We start from the raw sequence: 12,990 nt of genomic DNA on the forward strand, positions 1-12,990 counted from the left end.
TCCCCGTGCCACTGGCTGCAACACAAGCCCAAAGCATGATTGATCCACCCCCGTGATTAACAGTTGGAGAGGTGTTCCTTCATGAAATTTTGCACCTTTTTTCTCCAAACATATGTTTGCTCACTGCAGCCAAAAAGTTCTATCTGAACTTCATCAGTCCACAGGACTCGTTTTCAAAATGCATCTGGCTTGTTTAGACGTGCCTTTGCAAACTTCCGTCACTGAATTTTGTGGTTAGGGCGCACAAAAGTTTTCTTCTGATGAATCTTCTTTACCATCTTATATCCTTCAAGTGCTTTGTGGGCATCAATTATTTGAATTTTCAGAGTACTAGGCCGCTGATTAGAGGAGCCCATGGCTGCTGATTGTTGAGACAAGGTTTGAGGAATCAAGAGTATTTTTAAATCTTTCAAATTTGCATCACTTGACCTTTCCAGACAATGACTGTGAACAACCATAGCCCTAACAAGCTGATTAAGGTCTGAGACCTTGTTAAGTGAGGGCTCAAATCTTTTATGCACAGTCCTTTCCTTTTTGTCACTCTAAAATTGTTTAAACAAAAATAATACCTTATTCTTGCTCAACATCAATACAAGCACCCTGAGTGTGCACACAATGTACACTCTATACCTCAGTGTACAAATTGCCTCAAAGTTTGTGCCCTTGAGAGACGACTGACTGTTTATCCATGTGATGTTTTCACACAAACTTCCTGCTCGCTGTCCACAAGCTTTTCTCAGAGGTTCTTGTCTATTTCAGCCTGTAAATAATCAGACTCCTACCTAGCCCTGAATAATCTCTTGCTGTGCTCATCTTGCATTGTCTCGCTATCTCTGTTTGCCAATCTCCTGGCTGACTGAGCCATTGTTTGATTTTTACAATAAAATATGCAAAAACACATCTGAAGTGAGGGCACATGAAAGCAAAACCACTTGTTTCAAGCATGGACCCTGAGGTATCACAGGGAGCGCAACACAAATAACAAGTCGGAGCGAAATCAGAATAAAGATAGTATCCCACCCACAGCTCCAACTGGCCCTTTACACGGGACAGTTCATGAATGGAAAGAGGAAAATAACAAGGCGACGCAGATTAAAACACCAACTGGAACAGGAAGAGCTCGTTCAACTTCTGTCTGGTCTTTTTCATATTTTTCCTGAATCTTCTACCTTACCCTGTTTCACAATCACTCCCACACTCTTTCAACTTAGCATCCACCCACACACTCCCAAAACTCCTCTCTCCTCCATTATTTTTCTGCCAATCAAAGGATCAGGGTCATGCAGGGAGCGCCTGTCAATCAAAGGCAGGGTCTGCTGAGGAGGCGGCTTCAAAAGCACACTAAACCGCAGACGGAAAGATGCATGTACACAAGGAGACGTCTTCACAAAGCTTCAAACACACTCCCATTTAAAACCCAGGTCACGGGCACAGGCTGCTGAGGTAATACTAATAACATCTGTGCAACAATACAGCTCGTTTCTATGCAGCACCCATCCCGATGGGGAAGACAACAGCAAAGATCAGCCGAGTTTATTTTCTACTTTCTGGATCACGTTCACGCACCGCACTCGTCAATGTGACTTACAAAAAAAAATCATTATTTGCAAATCCTGTACAGGTGTCAAAATGTTGGAAAAGTGTTGGAAACAACTGAGCTAAAAAAGCTTTGTAGACAGGATTACAAATACAGATATCTTTATCCTGCTCCAGTGCCTGGAGATCAACACGACTACTGTGTACTGCCATAAGTCAACTGACAAATCTCTGAAAATTAAGAAAATTACAGACCTAAACAGTCCTACAGTCCTAAAGAGAAAACAGCTAAATATTCATCTCCACAGTTGTTGTCGCTGCTGTTGAACACCTTGTTAGGCTAATAGTGGACTGTTAAAATAAAAGCTGCTTGTATGCAGCCTGTTTATCATAGTCTGCCACAAATCTTAAAATTTGGTAAATTCTTATCAACTTAGCTACTGAGACAGCAGCAAGACGCCTTCAAAGCAGGAGAGGCCAGCAGATCAAATGATGGAGTGACACCAAACACACATTCTGATCATCAGACTCCAAGAAGACATCGATAGGCAACAAAAGCACAGAGTCTGAGGCCTCTTCTGCTGTACTGTACTGTTTGTACCTACATGCCTGCTGTTTGGAGACAGTAGATTTTACTGTACATTAGCAAAGCTGGACCTCTGTTAAACACCATGTTACAATCAGACTGATTTCCAGCGATGAAGACAACAGCATCTGACAGACTGCCGTGTTTACGTGTGGGCAAAGAAGAGTGCTGGTGAGCAGGTTAAGAGGGAGAGGGTGGTGTGTGTGTGTGTGTGTAGGCAGCATGGTGTTACAGTAAGACAGAGGAGTGTGTGGTAATAAGGCTGTCAGTCACAGCAGGATCTCATTAAGAGGAGCTCAGCCTCATTCCTCATTAGTCTGGCTTAACTACTGCCTACACACCTACACTCCACGATAAGAGACACACACAAATGAACACACAGTGATACATTTGCACACATACTTACACCCTTAAAACATTTAACACACTGTCTCAAACACAGGCACGCATTCACATAAGTGTATTTCTCACCCAGTGCTCAAACACAAAGAAAACTCTCTCACATACACCCACACAGACACCCACACACACACATCTCAACCAGGGTGTAAGACAATGTATTGTCTGTGACAGGCAAGGTAAAATAAATGCTCACTTTTACAAACCAATTAGACCGTTTAAGGAGATAACAAAACCTCCGAATTGTGGTTGTGTACTTGCCACAGCAGCTGATGCAGATGCTCCCGCTGCAGGTAGATTCTGGCTGCTGGCTTATGTGCATTTTGTGCCAAGATTCCACAGAAATCCAACATGAGACAGCCGTGCTGCCTCCACTCAGTCCTGAAAGCTAACTCTAAATGGTCCTGTAATAGATTTAAATGGATGTGGCATGTCCCTGTTCCACTCTGCAGCAGTTACAGGTGTTCAAAAATATGCACATAACAATCACGCTGCACAACAACACGTCTGGCACACTGTGTATTTATCCGAAAAGAGACTTCTAATGCGCTGTAATTTTCTGCCTTCCTGAATCTCTGACTGATAATCATGGTATCATGACAGCGCTGTGAGCAACCACTGGAAAGGATCTTTAGTGCTGCTTTACTGAAGTTTGTATCGTTGATTAAAACGTGTTTAACAAGACAAGCGATAAAGTGATGTTTGTCTCCTGAGGTTTGAAAGCCTTCCTCTTACCAAATGTCTAATTGACTGTGAACATGTAAACGCACACTGATTGCACACAAAAACATTGAAGTCAAAGTGACATTAAAATTTATTTTTGTTAAGAAAACAGTATATACAGTTATTATTCTTCTTATTTGGTCAAAATTTCAATGACCAAAAAGGTGAAATGTAAAGTTCATTTAATTTTCTGGCACAGTAAAATCCCCTACCTTAGTATTCTCCAGAAGAATTTGGTTAAAAATCAGACATGTGCGATATCTGTATGGGCACGGACACAAAAATTCCAACACCTGCTGATGTCTCAGCAGGTGTAAAAATGAGCAGAAAGTAACATCTCATGGGCATCAGTGCTACAGTTAAGTTAGCAAGCTAGGTTAACTAGCTTCAACTTTTTCAGTGGAATCCAAATTTAAAAGCACAACAGGTCCTTCCAAATGCTGACAAAGGGACAGGTCAGTAATAGTACTTAACCAACCCCTACATAGGGTTAAACAAGGGGGCATCTTGTCCATGTCTTGCAGGATTTGGTCTCTATAGCTAATTTTACCATTAAGCACAACTGCATGGGGGTGAATTTTTATCTTATTATATATAGATATATTATGGTTTAAGGTTATGCATAATCACAGGCATGACTGCTTAGAGTGACAGCCAGCTAAGTATTTGAATTAAACCAAAGCTTCCTGCTCTCTCTGGGGAAAACATTGTGCCAAACTCCCTTTAAGAAACATGACATTCCTTGCCTGTCGGCAGAAAAACATTACTCTAGAAACATGTGATAAAAGGCATCATATGTCGACAGTCTGGTCAATTTAACATCAACATAATCCATAAGGATAAACTGCATTTCCATACACATGGGATTTTGTCGCCTCAACTCCATACCAGACGCTGGTTTGTGGTTTCTCACTGAAACACAGGCTGGCTGGTTTATCATATACACACCAGATTAAGAACTGACTCATAACAGTGTTACTTCACTGTGTAGCATCATCATTTGCAGACATCTCATGAAGCTTGATGTGTAGCATGAAGTCATTATTCAGGCCCGTTCTATATGAGTCCTCTAAAATTTGGTGTTTGTAGAGTCACGCTTCTACTCAAAAAGCCAACAAAAAACTGATTTCAGACATTTATTATGTATTTATCTTTTATTTCATTCGTACATTCCACGGCTTTTGTGAACCTTGGACTTTGGCGAACCCATTTCAAGCATCAAAACAACTTGTCTACAAGAGTAAAGGTATGCTTTCACAAAGAGATGATATACAAGAAGATATATAAGCATTGAGAAAATGCCCTTAGACCCCAGAGGGTTTAAGGAGCCGCAGCCACCCTGGACTGAAACAAGATACACAGAGCACAAGAGAGAAGGGAGGGCCTTGACTGTTCAACGATTTGAGTCAAAGTCACAATGCCTGAACACAAGCAAACAAAAAGCAGCTTGGTCTTGGTTTCATTTTCCACAAGACAACATTACAACATGGACTGTTATGGATGTTTGTTGTTGGTGTGAGTACAATGTGAAGTATTCACAGCATTCAGTATTCAAGTAATCAGAGAATCTAGCAAGCACGACAACTACTCCTTTTTTCTTTCCTATTCTTTCTGATGTGCCTGTTTGTGAGGATTCTGCATTTTCTGGTACTCCCTCCAAAGCTATTTTTTTCTTTCCCAGAACGCACTGCAAAGAGTCGTGCAGCTACAGGCACCTACAAATAATATACAGCGGACAAACACTGTCCCCACTCAATTACTTCAGAGCTCACAATATGAAGTATATATATAGTATTTTTATGCTAAGCCCCTTTGATTTTTACAGTAATTAATTCCATTAATCTGACCCTCTCCCTCCTTCTAATTGTACCACGGACCCTCTGCAGCAGGTCAGGTTGGCTCTGGAAGAGCGATGACCTTTAATTAAAACCACTGCTGCTTTACTGTAATCAGCCGAGCTGGTTAAAGCGACATGGTGGAATGGCAGCTAATTAATGTGTCCCAGCTTAAGACCACAACACACATACACACAGTAACTATATTTGCACAAAGGCACTGTTGATGTGCTCATGAAGACACGTGCAGAAACGCACAAGGATGCACGGGAACAAAAACTGTTTTCTCATGACTCAAATATATCCAGAAAAAAACGACTGACACACATACAGAGAAGCAAACATAAAACATCCGTCATCACCTGCCCAGTCATGCAGCTCTCCAGCTAACCATCCATCTGTTAATGTACTCATCAGTACATCAATCAATCCACCTTCCCTCCATCTTCCATCCATTTATTTCCCCTGAATTTGGTCCAAAGTCTGTGCACTTACAAGTGCATCAGTCAGACTGCCAAGCCACCTATCCATCCATTAATGAGCCCGTCCATTTATCCATCCATCCATGAGTGCTCTCCATTTGTTTTGTAGACAAGTAAAACAAATAAAACAGAGACTTCATCTTGCTAGACCACAGCAGTTGTTAAAAATAGTACTTTGCTATAAGAGCGGTACCATCTTTGGTTTTCTATTCTCCTCTGAGCTTCTAGTCTATGCATGCCTATTGCTCATATCCCATTTATTTGTGAAATTGAATAGATTTAATATCTCTTATGAAGCCACTCACCCCCTCCCGGACAAATGAAAACAACACAATATATTCAATTTTGAACTGATTTCATCTTTTCATTTCCTTTCGCCAAACTAAAGAGTAAATCTGCGCAGATACCCGCATCTGACAGGCCAAAACTTCAACACTCACTTTAGAGAAATACTTCTACTTTAATATCCACAGTGTTTCAATATTCCGTTGGAATGTTATGATAACAAAACCGTGGTCCTCCACGCATCTGTCATCCAGCATCTTAGTCTAAGCTAAACACCTTTTCAGGTTCAAAACTATCTGCACTGAAAAGCTGAAAAATAAACAAAAAGGAACATTTAATATTCCCTTGCAAAAGCTTGGGTGATAACTTGAAATGTGCCACGTAATGTCAGAGGAAAGGCACAAACATTCAGACTCCGTGTTTGAAAGAAAATGTAGATTATTCTGAATAAATGTTTGGAGGATGGATCATGGCGCTGACACCACGCTGCAGCTCAGGACGAGCTCAGCAAAGTCAGGAAAGAAAATCTGGCACATGAGTTCACTGGAGCAGCGCTCATGTCAGCAGGCCAATACCCAGAGTCTTCAGGTCCAACTGCTTTCAGAATGTGCATTTAAAATCCTACTGGAAAAACAGATTTTCCCCTCATTTACACCTGGTATCAAAAAAAAGAATCTGTATCCAGATATGTTATCTGGATAATAAACAATCCAATCTTGCCTTTGTGTTTACACCTGGTGTTTTTAATGCGCTCTTTGTTTTCATTGAGATAGGATCTCTGTTCTCCAGACCAAAACCTGCATGTGAGTAAATTGAGGTGGCGGCAAATCATCCCCAGACTCCCTTAAAAAATCACAGAGGTTTGTGAGTTGAGTTACCCAAAACTTTATAAACTTTGTGGAAGCTGTGTACAATCTTTTTTTAATATCTGTCTTGTAAATTAGGCAAATGTAGTACAATAAGCTATTCCTTTCCTTTCTATAAAAAATATTGTGTCAGCTCGTCCTGGTGTGTGCAGGCTGCTCTGTGACTACATACATTGTATGCCTTGGAAACAGCAGATCAGCTGCACACAAGCGTCACACACACAGTTGGTTGTTACTGCATATCATTCGTTCCCCACCCATTGCATTTTCATGCCATTCTGTTAACACTGAATAACACATCTTTCCCTTTCATGGCACAGAATAGACATATAATCAGTAATTAGAGGCTTGTCTTTTTCAGCCTTCTCACTTGCTCACTCTCTAAATTTGAACAAAAAACTGTCAGCTAATAACTAATATCTGTAGCAATGTTATGTTGTGTACGGATGCACATTTTGCTTTTCATGTTCTTTAGCCGACATTCATGTAATTAAATAGCATTTAACTAAGAAGCAGGAGTACTACTGTTATTATAACTCATTTTATTATTATTATCTCAGGTGTGGTTCATGTTTTGAGAACGCCTCAATAAAGTGTCCAAAACTGGCAACATATTGTAATATTAGTATTGCTGATAAAGTTTAAAAAAGGAAATAAAATTGGTGTTGCAGACATGTAAAACTGTGGGTCTGGAACTGCAGAGGCTCTCCAGCTCTGCAGGTCGATCATACTGGTTGTAGCTGTGAGACACGGATGAAACACGAGCCTGCAGGGAACCTGTGCAGACAGAGCTGCATGGATTAAAATGAGAGCCAATCTATTGTGCGAGACGTCCAAGTAGGACAAACGCGCTCGATAAAAACTTGCCAGCAGAATTCCTCTCAAACTGAGAACTTATCCGATAAATTCCACTGGTTTCCACACTTGCCTTTTAATCATGGCTGACATTTCCTCAGTGTGACCACAGTCGCACTGGTTGTGTGTCCATCACCAGTGTCAAGCTGAGTGAGAGAGTAAACTACTGTAGGTGTTGCTAACCAACAGCTGTGGTGTTTCACCTGCTTTAATTATATATATGTGTTGAAAATGACTTTTACCGGAGGTGGCAGGTTTCAGAGCAAGAATGGAGTGCTAATGCACATCTTACTTCACTCAGTGAGCTGTTAATTTCCCTGGGCACGCTGCCAAAATGTAATCAATATACCGGGAATACTGTGTTGCCCCTCTTCCATCTTCCTCTACTCGCTTCAATTTGTTCTCATTAAAGAAGATCCATTCTACTCCTTTATCCTTCACTTAGTGTTGATTTCGCCTCCTTCTCTTCATAGCACTTCTACTACATGATCTTTTGAGGCTCACAAGACAGTTTTCTCCCAGTTAGCTGTTTGTGAATCAGTGCCGCAGATATATTCTTTAAATTTCAACGAAAACAAAAATACCGTCACAGCAACTGAAATTACATTTTCTTTTCTCTGAAAAGGTCCTTATAACTACAAAAGGGAGTGAAAATACACTCACAATTTTTAGGTATTAACCACTTGTGTAAACACTTGAATGAGAAGCAGTGATTTAATGCCAAAGACACTCTTGAATAAAATGTTTTGATGCAAATGCTGCTGCTTTCTGCTCGTCAATCTGAACCAAAAGGTGTACTTACGTTGGCCCCAGCGGCCAGTGCGGGGATTCAGGTAGTTTGGGTAGAGCCCGTTGGGTCTGTCCATTTTGGCTAGCAGCTTGCGGATGTGCATCACCTGTAATCAGCACCAGACACAAGGGGAGTTTTCATCAAAGCACAGAGTCTTCACCTTCCAAAAAGGCTATTTTTTGGTATTACAAAGCAAACATGCAGACATGTTGCAGCAGTGCACATGCAACTGTACAAATATAAGCACATCCAGACACAACACACACACATGGGCAATATTATTTCTACCTTCTGGTAATAGGCAGGGTTCCCTGTCAGGTACGTGAGGTGAACAAACTCCATGTGGAGAGTCCCAAACTCAGCCAAGATGCTGCTGCCTGCAGATGCCCAACCCCAGTTACGACCAACACCACTGGAAGGGTGAAGAAAGGAGAAAAGACAATGAGGACAGAGAAAGAAGACAAGAGGAAAGAGAAGAGCGTTGGTCATGGAGGGCAGACAGAAAAATACAGTGAGTGGTTCAGACGAAAAAACAAAGATTAGAACTCTATACTGCCAATAAAAGAGAGTAATAAAGGTTCTAGCTGGCCCATAGAACAAAATGACCATGTCTGTGCCCGAGCTGACAGACAGATGACTCAACACGTATTTTGCCAGGTTGTGAGAGTCACCGGGCCATAATGACTTGGTGAAGTACAATTCTGAAAAATCTTAAAAAGAAATCTAAAAACTCCCCAGTTAAGAGCTTCTAGCGTTTAAAAATGAGAAAATGTGAAATGATGAAAAAAGATCAAATGCGTTAATCTTGACCATTGAGTCATGTTTGGCTGATCTTCTGCTAAACAATGTATTGAAAATGTAATCACTATAACTGAACCCTGTAAATGATCTTTATGACAACACCAAAGCAGCACGTATATTCTTCACTCTAATCAAACACAGCAGTGTAAGACTTGGATTGAGTGCTGCCTGTGCAACAGGTAACATGACATTTACACATGACCACATGTGACACAGGAGGCATCTGGAACTGCATGAGGGTTGCAAGTTGTGGGTGTGTGCCTGTGGGTGAGGAGGGGGGCGTGCAGGGCGACAGATGTGTCGCCTGTTCCTGCTTTCCGTTCAGATTGAATTCCTGTGAGTACAATTATTCCACGGAGCATCTGCGTCTCTATGAACACGTGTAGCTGCATTTTCTCCAGTGTGTTTTTGTCTTGTGGTAGATTAAGACAAAATGCAAAAGGTCTACTCTCTAACAAATTAAAATTACCTCGCAAAAAGAAGGCTTTCGCTTGTACCACACACATCCTCAACAACCTGCCACGCGCACACACACACACCAAACCAGGGTGCTTAGCAACAAAGTAGCCTGCGGGTTGATAGAGCAATTCTATTTCATTTCATTGTTTCCTTCACTGAGTAAGTGAATTGACATCACACAGCACAGTGGGAAATGGAAGGAGATAAAAAGAGAACACACACACGTATGCATAAAAAGGCGCACACACACACACACACACACACACACACACACACACACACACTTTCTCTTCACAGGTACAATGAAATCACAAAAAGGCAGTAGAAACCAATAAGAGGAACAGAAAGGGATGGAAATGCTATGGTAATGTTCCACTTCAGGCCGAGCTACAATAGCAAAGTGGACCACTGTTACAGGCTGAAGGCTAACGGGCGACTAAAAGTTTAGAGAAGCTGAATTTCACACTTCTTTAAGACTTTTTTTGCTGTCTGTTCACATAGGGTCCAAAAACTATCCTGAAGACTCAAAAGCCTTGCTCCATCTCTCTCCCTCTCTCCCTCTCACACTCTCACACACACACACACACACACACACACACACACACACACACACACACACACACACACACACACACACTTTCCATCACTTCCATCACACACCCTAACCCTATTCATAACTACTACTTGCCTAAACCTAAACCTTACCCTAACCCTAGCACTGACCAGGTGTGGCGTACACACACCTACGTGAATATACTGTCAATCGGCTGTTGCTGGACTGGCGGTGGTTGGCTGAAAATCGCCAAAGCCTGACAGTGTGGTGGTGTGGACAGGCATTATTCAGACAAATTTGCGTGTGTGTGTTTACTGGAAAGCCATGCAACCGTATCAGAAACAGGCACACTGTGGAGTTCTGATCTCTGTTAACTCTATGGAGCTGTTTTTCTAAGAGTGGGTGCCGGTTCTCTTTGGCTCATGCCTCATGGAGTCGGGGTTGTAAATGAATTGTGAAAAACAGACATTTGACTGTGAAAATTTGTGAAAAAAGTGGCACAACCACAGCGACTGTATCACAACGTGTGCTGAAAATAACTCCAGAGTTTGATGTGATAATATTCTGGCTGCTTCTCTGACGTCCGCCCTCTCCCTCGCTCCTCTTCTGATTCGCTGAATTAAGTTTATTTCAACCAAAGCAGACCAGGTGCTGATTGTTGGAACAGTGGTAAGACGAACCAAGATGGTTTTCATGAGGTTTATTTTGTTTTTCGAGTTTGAATGAAGTGTGTTGTAAGATGACAAAATTGCGAGAGCGGCTGTTTCTGGTTAAACAAAAATGATCTTACTCTTTAACAAGCAGGTCTGTCTCTGTCAGATTCATTCCATAATGCTGTCAGACACTTCGAATCACAATCTGAGCCCGTCAGTGCCAAAATCACTACCAGTGGACGTACAATGATGGTGCCCAAATGCCCAGAGGGATTACAGTGCAGCCTGTTCTGTGGCTGCCGGCTGCTGCACTCTCGCTAAATACTGGAAAAAGCTCAAAAAGTTTGGACTCCATTTGTCCATTTGTCACTTGGACACAAAAGCATGGGGAAAAAGGGCCCATTATCAGATAACATTTGACCACAACTTCTCTCATTTGACTGCGACACTGAAATCTTCCAGAAGACATGGACTAGCAAAATGTTTTTTAACTTTTCAACTTCACTTTCATTGAAAATGAAATGTGGATCAAGCAGAAATGAGTGAATAATTCAACAATATGGTGCAGGACGTAATCGTATTTCTGTATTTTGTAATGTGTAGGTATACAGATCTTTTAGACATGTTCATTTTGAAATAATATCCAACTATGTCTCTAATTGTATTGGTTTGCCCTCTTATGGACATAATGCACAAAGAGGACAAATGACTTTTTAAGAGCAATTTTAAAACCAAAACACACTTTGTGATTGAGTTGATGGAGTATAAATAGGCAGTATAGTAACATGAAGAGTGTATTTGTGAGGCAGACCTACAGTATTAAAATGTTTTACATAATGTACAAACCTAATTCTGTTTTAACACAAAAGTGGAAAAACCCAATAAAAACTGTGTGGTTAAAACTGTGATCTTTAAGGGTATTTAAGACCGTTCAATACCTCAATACTAACAGCATTAATCAATACTTTTAGATTGGATCACATGATCACTAGCATGTGAAAGACGCCAGTCGAACGCACAGACATTTATCACCTGAGTAGCTGGTGAACACAGTGGAACAGGAGCCAGATCTGGAGTTGGTAGAGACCAAAGCAGAGGTCGAAGAGAGTGAATATCGGACTTGGCGACCAAAAGCACGACTCCAAATAAATGATAATGTTGTTCTGTATCTGCTGGATGTGTAAACAAGCAACACGCGTCAGCGTTGTGTTTACTGCCAGTTTCCACTGGACGAAAGAGTGAAGAGACAAAAAAAAAAAAAGATTCAATTGACAAAACATTTGTGCAAGGAGCAATCTGCCAGTCAAGTCACAGCAGACTCTGTTCCAGGCTGCTCGGTCAACTGTTAGTGATATCGAGTGGCACATCTCACTTTGGATTCATCTCAGGCCAGCTAGCTGGACGAGGTGTTCAGTGGCAGTGTCACTGACCTCTTCAGGTTGACCATGGCCCAAGGGATTCCTGTGGGGGTGTTAAAGGCAGGAAGCAGCTTCTCGGCTAGCTGGACCGCTTTCAGCTTGAATACCTGGAGAGAGAGATGGAGGAGGAGAGAAAAGGAGAGTTTACCTTTAAAATTGGTTACCTTTAATCACGTTCACCTGCAGTCCATCAACTTCTCCTGCTTAATATTCTGCAAACAGCTGACAGGTACAAGCAAAACACAACTGCCAACAACCAAACAAATAAGCAGAGTGAGATGTCAGGAGACAAACGATTGCTAAATGATGGCCACAGAGTGTCAGAGCCCAACAGATTTATGGAGGACACCAGCAGACTAATATATGCAAAACCTCCCTTCAAACTGCGCTGCAGTAATATGAAATGTTGCAGAACACCACAGAGATGTCTAGAAGAAAAGCATGGAGGTCAAACTACACTGACTGAGCAGAGTGAGATACCAAAGTACACAGTCAGAGTTGGATTTCTATTATCGTGACTGGCGTTTAATTTACAGAGACTGATGGCGAGGAATGGACATGTGTTCGTTTTGAGATTACACAAGTTCTTGCACTCGTCTGACAGATGAAGGCCTAGAAAAATCTGCTGCAGCCCTTGTTCTTTTCTCAGCATGCCAATCAAACCAATAGAAGGAAACTAAGGTTACTCTGCCGCTGAACTCCCTGCACATGAGCGTATACTGCAGAGATGTTACTGTGGATGGTGGAAA

General features: G+C 41.6%; 1 protein-coding gene across 2 annotated transcripts in view; it reads right to left on the bottom strand.

The window, feature by feature from the left end:
• The window catches only part of man1a2 (mannosidase, alpha, class 1A, member 2), a 117,414-nt gene that overhangs the window by 15,485 nt on the left and 88,939 nt on the right, over window positions 1-12,990 (bottom strand). For both annotated transcript variants that reach the window (XM_076746405.1, XM_076746406.1), the window contains exons 7-9: window positions 12,254-12,348; window positions 8,646-8,769; window positions 8,370-8,463 (exon numbers count right to left, since the gene is read on the bottom strand). In XM_076746405.1, coding sequence (XP_076602520.1) covers window positions 8,370-8,463; window positions 8,646-8,769; window positions 12,254-12,348 — 313 coding nt within the window. The remainder of the gene's footprint in view (window positions 1-8,369; window positions 8,464-8,645; window positions 8,770-12,253; window positions 12,349-12,990) is intronic.

Source organism: Chaetodon auriga, chromosome 13 (genome assembly GCF_051107435.1).
Source record: "Chaetodon auriga isolate fChaAug3 chromosome 13, fChaAug3.hap1, whole genome shotgun sequence".
Classification (NCBI taxonomy): Eukaryota; Metazoa; Chordata; class Actinopteri; order Chaetodontiformes; family Chaetodontidae; genus Chaetodon; species Chaetodon auriga.